The following is a 15,230-nucleotide window of genomic DNA, read 5'->3' as shown; positions in this document are numbered from 1 at the left end:
ATGCTGTTTTGAGTATAGTTATATTTTGTTGACCTCTTTTAAGATGTTAAATTCTTGGTTTCTATTGTTTGGTATTTTTGGGTAAATAAAAAAACCCTATTTTTCAACAAACTCCTGGTTTTCCTCATTGCTTGACTGTTTGGTCTGTTTGGTTGTTTTGGCTACTAGTCTTAGCATTTTTAACCGATCTGACCAACATGTTGAATGACCTCAATGTTGAGCTGCAAGGAAAAGACAAAACAGTGGTCAATATGATCAGCTCAGTTAATGCGTTCAAACAAAAAATGCAACATCTGGGCTCAAAGCTGCAGCGCCATGATTTGGCAAACTTTCCAGAACCTCGTATCAGAACTGGAGAGGCAAGGGAAGGCCTGTGCACAACTTGACAGTGGACACTACACAGAGCAGATTGAAAACCTTCTGTCAGACTTTAACAAACGGTTTCAAGACTTTGCTTTATTGGAGCTAGTCGCTACATTCATGTGCTACCCATTTCGGGAGGATGCTGATGTTGATTTACTCGCATCAGAAATTGCAACACTGTTTAACCTGAACTCGTCTGGAGTGGAGGATGAGATCCTGACACTACAAGCTGACATTGAGCTCAAGTCCAGGGCTCATGGACAGTTTTGGAACTTACTCACAGAGGAAAAGTACCCCAACATGAGGAAATGTGCTACCTCCTTGACTGCATTATTCGGCTTTACTTATTTATGTGAGTCAGCCTTTTTCCCACATGAAGATTATCAAGTCCAAATACCGTTCCACTATGACTGATTATCATTTGGAAGTGTGCTTGAGGCTGGCTATCAGCAGCTACTGTCCGGACTATGCATCCCTGGCTGACTCCATTCAGTGCAAGTCATCAGCGTGAGGTATGTACTCAGTATATATGATTAAATACATTTATTTGTAATGACACTTAACTTAAATGAGACACAACATAAAGTGCTTGTCCACCTCAGCCACTTTTTACATACCATCTAGCCGGCAGGTGTCTGGGGTTTGGTTATTAGTACAGATGTTGGGTTGAAACACGGTAAGGGAAATTGTATTATGTTTGCATTTGTGTTACATTAGATCTGGAAGGAACATTTTCCATTTGATTAATTTGTGTGTTTCTCACCTCTTGTCTAGATTGCACCCAGGAACTGTCAAACCAGTCCCCGCCCAGGTGGACTCCTTTTATGGTCAAGTTCCTTGGGGAATGTGCCAAGTGTAATATAGATGAGGAGGAGATTTAGGAGGTGTTTCGGAGAATTGTGATTTTTTTAGATTTTGAACAGTTGGCATCTATTTTACTCTTTTGATATGTGTTGTGAGTTCTTTCTACTGTTATACTTATAAAACTTAACTATTGTGTATTAAATAAATTAATGTGTTATTGTTATCTTAATTGTTGCATCCTGTGGTAGGAGGAGGTTGCCAGGGGCCCCAGTTTAAAAGGGGTATAGAGATCAGAGTTGAGGTTATTTTTGATACCTCTAGTTACCTTTTTCCTAAGTTGTTTCCATTCGTTTTCATTTTTATTAGGGACCGAGCCAGCGACAGCGACCGCAAGGTCCCTATGTATTGCCCGTTTCTTATTATTATTTTTAGCCCCCATTGACTGCGATTTTGCCCCCTGAACATATACGAAAAGTCAATTTTATTTGGCAAAGTATTCAGGTCTGGTGAAAATGGGGAGTTTACATGTGCGCTTTGGGTCTGCCACTAGGTGGCGCTACCATCATAAAAAGCGTTGAGGCTAATAACTTCTGCATCGTTTGTCGCACATTCAAAAAACTTACATCCACGTGTTCGGTGAATGGAGCTGAATCTCCCCATATAAGCCCCGCCCACTTCCGCCTAGAATTTTTTTCTAGAGCGCAAAATGTCCTTGAACTACTTTTCGGGTTCCTCCTACACGCTTTGTCTGATTCGCACAAATTTTTCACCTAGCACCTGGGGACCGCCCTGGCAAAAAAGTAATTGGAACCTTTTGAAATTTAAAAAAAAAGCACCTATAAAATTAGCACTTCCTGTGGAATTTTCATCTAAAAGGTAGTGCACCATTTCTCCACATTGGTATGTCCGATTGACACCAAACTTGGGTCCATAGTTCCAGGTGTCTTCCTTAAGCATCGTGCACAATTTCAGGCCATCAGCACTAGGTGGCGCTCTTTAAAATGAAGACATTTATATCTCTACAACGGTATGTGTGATTAAGATGAAACTTGGTACGATGCTTCCCCATGGCTCCCTGAGGCTCCCTTAAAAGGACAAAAAAACGCCACTAGGTGGCGCCTTGGCATGAAAAGTCACTGTACGGACACCGTAATAGTTATGAATATGAAATTCACAGGGTACGTGTAGAGTAGTGCCTGAAGCTCACATATCAAAAATCGTGTTTGTCCTGTGTGTAGCGCCCCCTACAGGATAAATAAACAGCAGCCCCGGCGCCACGTTTCACCGATATGTACGAAACTCGGTAGGCCCGTTTAGAATGCCGGGACGTACAAAAAAGTCCTCTTGGACCCATACCCCAAACCCCACAGGAAGTCGGCCATTTTGATTTAAAGTTTCACTTTCGGCGAACTTTTCGCGTTTTATTTGAACGAACTCCTCCTAGGGAATTTATCAGATCTGCTTCAAAATTTGTCAGTACAGTCAAAAAATGGTGCTGATTAAAAGTTGTGCTATTTGTGCATGTACGTTGAAGGGCGTGTCCGTGGCGTGGCATCAAAGTCAGCCATTTAGATTTTTTTGGTCATTTTCTGTGATTTTTCGCGTTGTATTTGAACGAACTCCTCCTAGGCAATTTATCGGATCTACTTCAAATTTAATCAGCGCAATCTAAAGACATTCATGATTAAAAGTTGTGCTATTTACGACATTCCGTCAAACGGCGTACCCGTGGCGTTGCGTTGAATTTCGACCATTCACCATAAACAGATAGTACTCAACTTCAGTGTACAGTCCCACCCTGAACACGTCCTCATAACTTCAGCGTACATGATCCAATCTCAATGAAACTTCACGTGTTTGATAACAGTCCCACCCTGAACACGTCTACATGACAATATTAAGAAATAGTGATCGCGCCACCTTCCGACAACAGGTGCTAAGCACTGCGTTGCGATTTTGAGCTGATTTACGTGAAATGACCGTGCCAGTGACGACTTGTCAAATTCAGTGGATTCGCCATGAAATACCACTCATAACTTCAGTGTGCAATGTCCAATCTCCAGTGAACTTCATATATTCTGTAACAGTCTCGCCCGTAACACGGCCTCGTAACTTCAGCGTACGTGGTCCAATCTCAATGAAACTTAAGGTGTGTTACAACAGTCCCGCCCTGAACTTGTCTACATGACAATATTAAGACATAGTGATAGCGCCACCCACCGGCAACAGGAAGTAAGCGCTGTGTGGCGATTTTGAGCTGATTTACGTGACATTTTCATGTTGTGGTCCCCACGTGTTACGACGGCACGCGACGCGGCCGCAGCACGCCCGAATGGGTGGAGGCGAGGTCCCGCTCAACGCTGCTTGCAGCTTTAATTTTTGTTTGTTGTTTTCTCTTCAGTTTGGGCCAAGTTGACCCTCACTGTAAATAAGCTGCACTGATCCACTGTTTGGAAAAAAAGGGAAATAAAAATTTGGACTGACTGAACAGTTTCAAGGTCCCCTTCTTCCTGCCTTCACTTATGTTTAGCAGTTTTTAATGTAGGTAGATCAGTTTGACCAGGTCATTTTGAAAGTAGCTCTGAAGCCGAAGAAGTGTGGGCATCCCTGGTAGACTATCGGGGGGATTTCCCATGGTGCACTGAGCTCCTCCCTTCCTCTCTCTTTCTGCACTCCTTCATGTCCCATTAATGCATGTTACTAACTTCACTTCTTCCCCGGAGTTCTTGTGCTTTCTCGTCTCGCAGGTTCTCATCGATCCTGGTGGAGCCTCCTGCCATGGTCCTGCTAGATTGCCATTACCAATACTGTTGTTGCTGTGCACCTGTCTGTCTGTCTGTCTGTCTGTCTGTCTCTCTCTCTCTCTCTCTCTCTCTCACCCCAACTGGTCGAGACAGACGACCACCCACCTAGAGCCGGAGGATCTGTCCTAGGTTTCTGCCTTTTAACAGGCAGTGTTTCCTTGCCCTTGTCTCCAAGGTCTTGCTCATGGTGGTACTGTTGGGTCTCTGTAAATAATGTTTTAAAGAGTTCGGTCTAGACCTGCTCTATTTGAAAAGTGTCCTGAGATAACTTCTGTTATGAATTGGCGCTATACAAATAAAATTGAATTGAATTGAATTGAATTGATCAATAAATCGAATGACTGTCTCAGTGCTAATGAGTCTGTGTGCTCAAACTGCACAAACACTGGATCCTACATTTCCCACAATGCACCTGCCCCTTGCCTGGTAAACAGGTGTGTGGACGTGTACATACAGCGGCTGTGTGTCTGGATCCATATGTTCCTCTGGTCTCTCCTCATCCAATGGCAGCTCAGCGTCTCCCCAGGTGAGAGGGGGCGGGGCTTGATGAACAACAGGAGGACTTCCTGCAGAGTGGGCGGGCTCTGGGCTGGGGGTGGGCGTGGCTACAGCCTCTGAGGTCACAGTCAGAAAAAGAGTTAATGCTAATGCTAATACTGCTAATTCTATAGTAAAAGTACAGTTAATACTGCTGCTGCTAATGCTAACACTACTATTAGTACTGCTGCTAATGCTAATGCTACTATTAGTACTGCTGCTAATGCTAATGCTACTATTAGTACTGCTGCTAATGCTAATGCTACTATTAGTACTGCTGCTAATGTTAATGCTAACACTACTATTAGAACTGCTGCTATTGCTAATGCTAACACTACTATTAGAACTGCTGCTAATGCTAATGCTAACACTACTATTAGTACTGCTGCTAATGCTAATATAGCTACTGCTAATGCTAATGCTGCTGTGTCTAACCTGCTGCTGTGATTGGCTGAGGAGAATCCTGGTCCAGCAGGCTCGTTGGGTCAGAGGGAGGGGGCGTGGTTAGAGGCGGAGTCTCTCTGCTGGGCGGCTTTGGGCTGGGTGGAGGTGTCGGTACTGGTGTAGGAACCGGTGGAACCAGTTCCTCCTGGATCAGAACCAGCAGCAGGATTCAGACAGACTGAAAACTGAAGACTGAAGTTTGATTTGATTTGAGTTTTTGTACCTCCTCATGTGCTCCTGGACCTGGTTTTGGCACTTCCAGTCCTGGCTCTTGTGTGTCTTTGTGTCCCAGCATCAGGGCAACGTGCTCGGTCAGAACCTCATCGACCAGCTGCCGGATCAGAGCCGAGTCAACTGACACGTTTGAGTCTACGAACAGCTGCAGACCTGCACCGCCTGCTGCCTCCACTGAGCACACACAGCACAAAGTAATGAGCAGGACAACCAACAGCCCGTTAGCGGCAGCGATTTCAATAAAGTTTAAAGAAAAAACAGGCGATCAGAGGTTAGGGTTAGATGATGATCAATAATACTGATTGTAGGGCTGCTCGATTATGGAAAAAATCATAATCACTGTTATTTGGGTCAAAATTGAAATCCCGATTATTCAAGCGATTATTTTTTTAAACTTCAGAAACATGCTGCATTTATTGGACATTTGTCAAAAACACTTTGCCAGGAAGTCCTCAGTTACACTTTCCTTTCCCCATAAACATTTGTAAGTCTCCTCGTTACCTGTCCAAAGACGGCAACTAGTGTCGCGACCACCGGCGCAAGTATAAATAGTTACGGCGCTCCTGTGACTTCACATTGTCGCGCGACAGGTCGGGAACGGCGAGTATACCGAGCGCATGACGTGCAGTGCTTGCTGCGGGGGAGGGACGGAAAATACGCATGTGCGAAATACGCAGACTGTGGCTGCGTCCCAATTCAGGGACACAGCTTTTTTCTATACAACGTTGCACAACAGAAAATGAAAGAGAAATCGTTTCCCTCCGATTTTATTAGTTTTGAGATCGTTTGACCCCAAAATCGTAATCATGATCACATTTCGATTAATTGAGCAGCCTTAACTGATTGCATCCTGTATTGACACTTTGTAATGAATGAAGTCTGTCTGTTTGCACTGCAGTCATCTGATATAACGTTTCAAATCTTAATGCTAACGTTGGGTCAGAACTCACCAATGTCTGAGGTGACGCTGCGCTCCTCGGACTCTGATTGGTTGGTGGAGTCGTTCTGGGCGGGGTCAGAGGGAGGGGGGCGGTACATCTCTGAGATCATCCTGGACATCAGCTGCTGCTCCACCCTGGAACCCCAGACCCAAACAGAACCACAACAGGCTGTCAGTGCCAACAGGATCCAGCTCAGACCAGTTCAGACCAGTTCAGACCAGCTCAGACCAGCTCAGACCAGTTCAGACCAGTTCAGACCAGTCAGACCAGTTCAGACCAGCTCAGACCAGTTCAGACCAGTTCAGTCTGGTTTCTCACCATTCCACCAGCCGGGTCTCCAGGGCGTCTCTCTGCAGGTTGAGGCCAATGATTGAGGCCTGGTCCTGGGCAGGGAGGGCAGGGAGGGCCTGGGGAGGAAAGACTGGACCCTGATACAGGACCGGAGGGGGAGAAGGACCTCCATCCACCTCCAGCACCTCCTCACCCACAACACATCCCTCTTGCTGCTCCTCTTCTTCCTCCTCCCCCTCCTGCTGCTGATGGAAGAAAGGAGAAGAACGTGAATTCATATGAAGGAATAATAATCAATACAATAATCAAAATAATAATCAATACAATAATCAATATAATAATCAATACAATAATCAATATAACAATATAATAATCAATATAACAATACAATAATCAAAATAATAATCAATACAATAATCAATACAATAATCAATATAACAATATAATAATCAATATAACAATACAATAATCAATATAATAATCAATATAACAATACAATAATCAATATAATAATCAATATAACAATATAATAATCAATACAATAATCAATATAACAATATAATAATCAATATAACAATACAATAATCAATATAATAATCAATATAACAATATAATAATCAATACAATAATCAATACAATAGGATATTGGAGTTATTGCAATATTCATATTTTATTATTTTCCTGCAGCGTCCAGCAGGGGGAGCTCTGAGACTGAGAGAGGAGGAGAGAGGAAGAGGAGGAGGAAGAGGAGAGAGCAGGAGAGAGGAAGAGGAGAGAGGAGCAGAGAGGAAGAGGAGGAGGAGAGAGGAGAGAGGAGAGAGGAGAGCGGAAGAGGAGAGCGGAAGAGGAGAGAGGAGGACAGGGAGGAGAGAGGAAGAGGAGAGAGCAGGAGAGAGGAAGAGGAGAGAGGAGGAGGAGAGAGCAGGAGAGAGGAAGAGGGAGAGAGGAGCAGAGAGGAAGAGGAGGAGGAGAGAGGAGAGAGGAGAGAGGAGAGCGGAAGAGGAGAGAGGAGAGCGGAAGAGGAGAGAGGGAGGACAGGGAGGAAAGAGGAAGAGGAGAGAGCAGGAGAGAGGAAGAGGAGAGAGGAGGAGGAGAGGAGGAGAGGGAGAGGAGAGAGGAGGGACAGGGAGGAGAGAGGAAGAGGAGGAGGAAGAGGAGAGAGCAGGAGAGAGGAGAGAGAGGAGGGAGAGAGGAGAGAGGAGAAGGAGAGAGGAGAGAGGAGGAGAGAGGAGAGAGGAAGAGGAGAGAGGAGGACAGGGAGGAGAGAGGAAGAGGAGGAGGAAGAGGAAGAGGAGAGAGAGCAGGAGAGAGGAAAAGGAGAGAGGAGGAGGAGGAGAGAGGAGAGAGGAAGAGGAGGAGGGAGAGAGGAGAGAGGAAGAGGAGAGCGGAAGAGGAGAGAGGAGGACAGGGAGGAGAGAGGAAGAGGAGGAGGAAGAGGAGAGAGCAGGATAGAGGAAGAGGAGAGAGGAGGAGGAGAGAGAGGAGGAGAGAGGAGAGCGGAAGAGGAGGAGGGAAGAGGAGAGAGGACAGGGAGGAGAGAGGGAAGAGGAGGAGGAAGAGGAGAGAGGAGTGAGGGAAGAAGAGGAGGAGAGAGGAGAGAGGGAGGAGAGAGGAGAGAGGAGGAGAGAGGGAAGAGGAGGAGGAGAGAGGAAGAAGAGGGAGGAGAGAGGGAGGACAGGGGAGGAGAGAGGAAGAGGAGGAGGAAGAGGAAGAGGAGAGAGCAGGAGAGAGGAGGAGAGGAAGAGGAGAGAGGAGAGAGGAAGAGGAGGAGGAAGAGGAGAGAGGACAGGGAGGAGAGAGGAAGAGGAGGACGAAGAGGAGAGAGGGAGTGAGGAAGAAGAGGAGGAGAGAGGAGAGAGGAGGAGAGAGGAAGAGGAGGAGGAGAGAGGAAGAAGAGGAGGAGAGAGGAGAGGAAGAGGAGGACAGCGAGGAGAGAGGAGGAGAGAGGAAGAGGAGGAGGAAGAGGAGAGAGGACAGGGAGGAGAGAGGAAGAGGAGGAGGAAGAAGAGAGAGGAGTGAGGAGAGAAGAGGAGGAGAGAGGAGAGAGGAGAGAGGAAGAGGAGAGCGGAAGAGGAGAGAGGAGGACAGGGAGGAGGGAGGAAGAGGAGGACAGCGAGGAGAGAGGAGGAGGAGTGAGGAAGAAGAGGAGGAGAGAGGAGAGAGGAGGAGAGAGGAGAGAGGAGGAGAGAGGAAGAAGAGGAGGAGAGAGGAGAGAGGAGGAGAGAGGAAGAGGAGAGAGGAAGGTTACCTGGATGATGTCAGCGACAGACAGGAAGTCAGTTCCAGGGAAGACGTTCTCTTCGTCCTCCTCTTCCTCATGCTTCCTCTCGATGATGTCAGCAGCAGGAGGAGGAGCCTCACCTGCACCCAGCTGCTGCGCCTCCTGCCAACACACAACCACCTGTCAGTGACCTCTGACCTCACGCTGTCTGCAGACGTTGTGTCGTCCAATCAGAAAGCTTTGACAGTGTAAACCAGCGGGGGGGGGGCTAACTGGAGTCAGACTCACCTGTGACTGTAGCTCAGAGGCTTCGTCGTCCACGGCAACCACACTAGATATGGGAGGAGCTGTGAGTGGTGATGTCACTTCCTGTTGACGCTCAGTGAGACACCTGGACGAGGAGTCCATCCTGGGACGACCTGATTGAATTTTATTTTGGAAAACAGCAGCAGGTTTGATTTTAATGCAACATTTCAAAATAAAACTCTAAAAAGACTTTTATTTGATAAATGTCTGTCAGGGATTTCTGGGTAATGGAGTCCGTATAGTAAAACTGAATAATAATATTGATGTCTGACCAAGTGGGATCGCCATGGGAACAAAGTCACTGTCTGGAGGGGTCACGATAAGGTCAGCGGGGTCACCAGAGGTCAGGTGGGAGGAGCTGATGATGTAATGGCGCTGAGGTCGTTGAGGTGACAGACTGAGGGGAGGAGCCAAACAGGTCTGAGTCTTACAGGACTTCACCTTCACACCTGATGGAGACACAGTTAGATACCTGAACCACTGACCCACAGCAGGAGCTCCCAGGGCTGGGCTCTGATTGGACAGTTCTGTTAATGATGGCCGACTTACTGGAAACATAGAGCTAACAAAGAGCTAACAAAGAGCTAACAAACAGCTAACACAGAGCTAACAAACAGCTAACACAGAGCTAACAAACAGCTAACACAGAGCTAACAAACAGCTAACACAGAGCTAACAAACAGCTAACATAGAGCTAACATAGAGCTAACAAACAGCTAACATAGAGCTAACATAGAGCTAACAAACAGCTAACATACAGCTAACACAGAGCTAACAAACAGCTAACACAGAGCTAACAAACAGCTAACATACAGCTAACATAGAGCTAACAAACAGCTAACATAGAGCTAACAAACAGCTAACATAGAGCTAACATAGAGCTAACAAACAGCTAACATAGAGCTAACAAACAGCTAACATAGAGCTAACATAGAGCTAACAAACAGCTAACATAGAGCTAACAAACAGCTAACATAGAGCTAACATACAGCTAACACAGAGCTAACAAACAGCTAACACAGAGCTAACAAACAGCTAACATACAGCTAACATAGAGCTAACAAACAGCTAACATAGAGCTAACAAACAGCTAACATAGAGCTAACATAGAGCTAACAAACAGCTAACATAGAGCTAACAAACAGCTAACATAGAGCTAACATAGAGCTAACAAACAGCTAACACAGAGCTAACAAACAGCTAACATAGAGCTAACAAACAGCTAACATAGAGCTAACATAGAGCTAACAAACAGCTAACATAGAGCTAACAAACAGCTAACATAGAGCTAACAAACAGCTAACATAGAGCTAACAAACAGCTAACAAACAGCTAACATAGAGCTAACATAGAGCTAACAAACAGCTAACATAGAGCTAACAAACAGCTAACATAGAGCTAACAAACAGCTAACATAGAGCTAACAAACAGCTAACATAGAGCTAACAAACAGCTAACATAGAGCTAACAAACAGCTAACATAGAGCTAACAAACAGCTAACATAGAGCTAGCTTGCACCTCTGACACTCTCCACCAGTCGGGGGCGGGGCTTCCTGCTGGCCGGTGAGGCAGGTGAGCTGAATCGCAGGTACGGGCTCTTCTTCAGGGTTCGTCTCAGACCTTCATACGGAGCTCTGCCGTACAGACGCGTCAGGTACGACTCTCCGTCCACCTCCACCTGCTCCCTCGCTCCTCCTGTGCGTCTGCCAGGCTCCGCCTCCTGCAACATGAGACAGAAGCCATGACATCACTCAATCAGTTACTTCCTCATCAAATCAATCGATCAGAAAAGAGCTCAGTCTGACCGGTCTGTGTCCAGATGTCTGTCCTCGGCTTCCTCTCCCTGCCGCTCTTTTACTTCCTGGTCCTCTGAGCGCGCTCACTGGCCTCCCCCTGCCAGCGGGGGCGGAGCTCCCAGCAGCCCTCTGCTGTGATGTCACTGTGGCGTCTCTGCTGGCTGAGGGTTTGTTCACAGCGTCGTCTGAGGAGATGTCAGCCTGAGGAGGAGGAGGAGCAGGAGCAAGAGAAGGAGAAGGAAGAGCATGAGGAAGAGGAGAAGGAGAAGGAAGAGGAAGAGGAGAAGGAGAAGGAGAAGAAGAGGAGAAGGAAGAGGAAGAGGAGAAGGAGAAGGAAGAGGAAGAGGAGGAGGAGAAGGAGGAAGAAGAAGAGGAGAAGGAGAAGGAAGAGGAAGAGGAAGAGGAGGAGGAGAAGGAGGAAGAAGAAGAGGAGAAGGAGGAGGAGGAGGAGGAAGAGGAAGAGGAGGAGGAGAAGGAGGAAGAAGAAGAGGAGAAGGAAGAGGAAGAGGAGGAGGAGAAGAAGAGTGTTTTTATAAACAGTCTATCCTGACAGTTACAGTCAGATTAGTGTCAGTCTGTTTTCCAGGTCTTTTCCAGGGGTTGCCTCCTGGAATCCAGGTGTTCCAGGTGTTCCAGGTGGTATGTGACCTGCTGAGCTCACCTGGATGTCTTTGGTCATCGTGCTGATCCAGGCATCGACTGTCTTCTTGATCCGAACCTCCTCAGTCCAGTCTCTGCAGAGGACAGAGGACACACACTGTAGAACTAATTTATAATGTTTAATAATGCATTGTATCTATTGTACCTGCTGTATCTATTGTACCTGCTGTATCTATTGTACCTATTGTACCTGCTGTATCTATTGTACCTGTTGTACCTGCTGTACCTGTTGTACCTATTGTACCTGTTGTACCTGTTGTACCTGCTATATCTATTGTACCTGTTGTACCTATTGTACCTGCTGTATCTATTGTACCTATTGTACCTGCTGTATCTATTGTACCTGCTGTATCTATTGTACCTGTTGTACCTGCTGTACCTGTTGTACCTATTGTACCTGCTGTATCTATTGTACCTGTTGTACCTGTTGTACCTATTGTACCTGTTGTACCTGTTGTACCTATTGTACCTATTGTACCTGCTGTATCTATTGTACCTGTTGTACCTATTGTACCTGTTGTACCTGCTGTACCTGTTGTACCTGCTGTATCTATTGTACCTGCTGTATCTATTGTACCTGTTGTACCTGCTGTATCTATTGTACCTGCTGTATCTATTGTACCTGTTGTACCTATTGTACCTATTGTACCTGCTGTATCTATTGTACCTGTTGTACCTGCTGTATCTATTGTACCTGTTGTACCTGCTGTATCTATTGTACCTGTTGTACCTGCTGTATCTATTGTACCTGTTGTACCTGCTGTATCTATTGTACCTGTTGTACCTATTGTACCTGTTGTACCTATTGTACCTGTTGTACCTGCTGTATCTATTGTACCTGTTGTACCTATTGTACCTGTTGTACCTATTGTACCTGCTGTATCTATTGTACCTGTTGTACCTGCTGTATCTATTGTACCTGTTGTACCTATTGTACCTGTTGTACCTGTTGTACCTATTGTACCTGTTGTACCTGCTGTATCTATTGTACCTGCTGTATCTATTGTACCTATTGTACCTGCTGTATCTATTGTACCTATTGTACCTGCTGTACCTATTGTACCTGCTGTATCTATTGTACCTATTGTACCTGCTGTATCTATTGTACCTGTTGTACCTGTTGTACCTGCTGTATCTATTGTACCTATTGTACCTATTGTACCTGCTGTATCTATTGTACCTGTTGTACCTATTGTACCTGTTGTACCTGCTATTGTACCTATTGTACCTGCTGTACCTATTGTACCTGCTGTATCTATTGTACCTATTGTACCTGCTGTATCTATTGTACCTGTTGTACCTGCTGTATCTATTGTACCTGTTGTACCTGCTGTATCTATTGTACCTGTTGTACCTGCTGTATCTATTGTACCTGCTGTATCTATTGTACCTGTTGTACCTGCTGTATCTATTGTACCTGTTGTACCTGTTGTACCTATTGTACCTGTTGTACCTGCTGTATCTATTGTACCTGCTGTATCTATTGTACCTATTGTACCTGCTGTATCTATTGTACCTATTGTACCTGCTGTACCTATTGTACCTGCTGTATCTATTGTACCTATTGTACCTATTGTACCTGCTGTATCTATTGTACCTGTTGTACCTGTTGTACCTGCTGTATCTATTGTACCTGCTGTATCTATCGTACCTGCTGTATCTATTGTACCTGTTGTACCTGTTGTACCTGCTGTATCTATTGTACCTGCTGTATCTATTGTACCTGCTGTATCTATTGTACCTGTTGTATCTATTGTACCTATTGTACCTGTTGTATCTATTGTACCTGCTATATCTATTGTACCTGTTGTATCTATTGTACCTATTGTACCTGTTGTATCTATTGTACCTGCTGTATCTATTGTACCTGCTATATCTATTGTACCTGCTGTATCTATTGTACCTGTTGTATCTATTGTACCTGCTATATCTATTGTACCTGCTGTATCTATTGTACCTGTTGTATCTATTCATACTTTGCAGTCACGTGATTACCATGGTTACCTGGCGGGCAAGAAACATATATATTTACATATATCCGTCACCTTACACCGCACAAAAAATTAAAGCCTACAAAAGTATGGATAGCTATCTTTTCTTCAAGAGTGGATGGGTTAACAACGCTGTCGTATGGGAGGTGAAAAACAGGAATATCTTCATAATCAAAGCAAACGTGAGTATTACTAGTTAGCTAGCTAACGTTACCCGCTAACGTTTGCTAATGTCTGCATGTCTGTAGCTATACACAAAGTGACATCTGTTCCGTCGTGTGATGAAGTCTTCATCTGAATATGTACACCCCGTCTGCCGCGAATGACAGCTTGAAAAGTAACATTAGTTTAAAAAACCTTATGCCAACTAGTCTGTATCATATATGGCTAACAGGATGTCAAACATTGTAGCCTACCTGCTCATCCACTCCACATAGCATCAGACAACAGACAAGAGCAGCTGGGGCAGCGAAATGCCTTTAATCCTGTTAGCAATCTGTTAGGTTGTAACGTTAATGTAGTAGTAATAACTGTACCATAGTAACGTTATGTATGCAAAGTAACTGTAAGTAAGTAAGTAAGTGAGTAGACGCAGTACAACAGTAACGTGTGTACTAACGTATTCTTCTTCTCATCATATATCAAATCACGTACACACACATATATATATATATATACTTTTGTATAGTAAAACTGGCGACGTCCTGGCAAGATCCTTGATTAGTTTACTGGGTTTCGTTGCTGGAGAACGATGTTCTTGCCCGCCAGCTAGTAGTTGTGACGTCACGTGCAAAGTATGAATTGTACCTGCTGTATCTATTGTACCTGTTGTATCTATTGTATCTATTGTACCTGTTGTATCTATTGTATCTATTGTACCTGCTGTACCTATTGTACCTGCTGTACCTATTGTACCTGTTGTACCTTATGCTGTATTTACCTATTGTACCTGTTGTACCTGCTGTATCTATTGTACCTGTTGTACCTCTTACCTTGTACCTGCTGTATCTATTGTACCTGTTGTACCTGTTGTATCTATTGTACCTGCTGTATCTATTGTACCTGCTGTATCTTGTACCTGCTGTATCTATTGTACCTATTGTACCTGCTGTATCTATTGTACCTGCTGTATCTATTGTACCTGCTATATCTATTGTACCTGTTGTACCTATTGTACCTGTTGTACCTGCTGTATCTATTGTACCTATTGTACCTATTGTACCTGCTGTATCTATTGTACCTGCTGTATCTATTGTATCTATTGTACCTGTTGTATCTATTGTACCTGTTGTACCTGCTGTACCTGTTGTACCTGCTGTATCTATTGTACCTGTTGTATCTATTGTACCTGTTGTACCTGCTGTACCTGTTGTACCTGCTGTACCTATTGTACCTGCTGTACCTGTTGTACCTGTTGTACCTGTTGTATCTATTGTATCTATTGTACCTGCTGTACCTATTGTACCTGCTGTACCTATTGTACCTGCTGTATCTATTGTACCTGTTGTACCTGCTGTATCTATTGTATCTATTGTACCTGCTGTACCTATTGTACCTGCTGTATCTATTGTACCTGCTGTACCTATTGTACCTGCTGTATCTATTGTACCTGCTGTATCTATTGTACCTGTTGTACCTGCTGTATCTATTGTACCTGCTGTACCTATTGTACCTGCTGTATCTATTGTACCTGCTGTACTATTGTACCTATTGTACCTGCTGTATCTATTGTACCTGCTGTATCTATTGTACCTGTTGTACCTGTTGTACCTGCTGTATCTATTGTATCTATTGTACCTGCTGTACCTATTGTACCTATTGTACCTGCTGTATCTAT

At 44.7% G+C, this 15,230-nt stretch overlaps 1 protein-coding gene and 1 long non-coding RNA gene across 7 annotated transcripts in view; one reads left to right on the top strand and one right to left on the bottom strand.

Annotated features, from left to right (window-relative positions):
• The window catches only part of LOC127362391 (uncharacterized), a 72,839-nt gene extending 68,673 nt beyond the window's left edge, over positions 1-4,166 (top strand). The window contains exon 2 of the long non-coding RNA XR_007884444.1: positions 3,915-4,166. This is a non-coding gene — a long non-coding RNA (uncharacterized LOC127362391). The remainder of the gene's footprint in view (positions 1-3,914) is intronic.
• Positions 1-11,508, bottom strand: part of LOC127362331 (protein TALPID3) — a 30,747-nt gene extending 19,239 nt beyond the window's left edge. For 5 of the 6 annotated variants that reach the window (XR_007884429.1, XR_007884428.1, XM_051397932.1 and 2 more), the window contains exons 1-11: positions 11,404-11,508; positions 10,752-10,943; positions 10,465-10,666; positions 9,218-9,394; positions 8,928-9,058; positions 8,667-8,801; positions 6,446-6,663; positions 6,137-6,261; positions 5,176-5,360; positions 4,944-5,097; positions 4,426-4,585 (exon numbers count right to left, since the gene is read on the bottom strand). Coding sequence is in view for 4 of the 6 variants with exons in the window: in XM_051397932.1 (XP_051253892.1) it covers positions 4,426-4,585; positions 4,944-5,097; positions 5,176-5,360; positions 6,137-6,261; positions 6,446-6,663; positions 8,667-8,801; positions 8,928-9,058; positions 9,218-9,394; positions 10,465-10,666; positions 10,752-10,943; positions 11,404-11,421 (1,697 nt within the window). In the remaining 2 variants the exon portion in view is untranslated. The remainder of the gene's footprint in view (positions 1-4,425; positions 4,586-4,943; positions 5,098-5,175; positions 5,361-6,136; positions 6,262-6,445; positions 6,664-8,666; positions 8,802-8,927; positions 9,059-9,217; positions 9,395-10,464; positions 10,667-10,751; positions 10,944-11,403) is intronic. The other variant, XM_051397930.1, reaches the window with a different exon arrangement.
• Positions 11,509-15,230: the final 3,722 nt, after the last annotated feature.

This window comes from Dicentrarchus labrax, unplaced genomic scaffold (assembly GCF_905237075.1).
Source record: "Dicentrarchus labrax unplaced genomic scaffold, dlabrax2021, whole genome shotgun sequence".
Lineage (NCBI taxonomy): Eukaryota > Metazoa > Chordata > Actinopteri > Moronidae > Dicentrarchus > Dicentrarchus labrax.
Note: the sequence above shows the minus strand (reverse complement) of the source record. Positions and strands in the feature narration are given on the sequence as shown.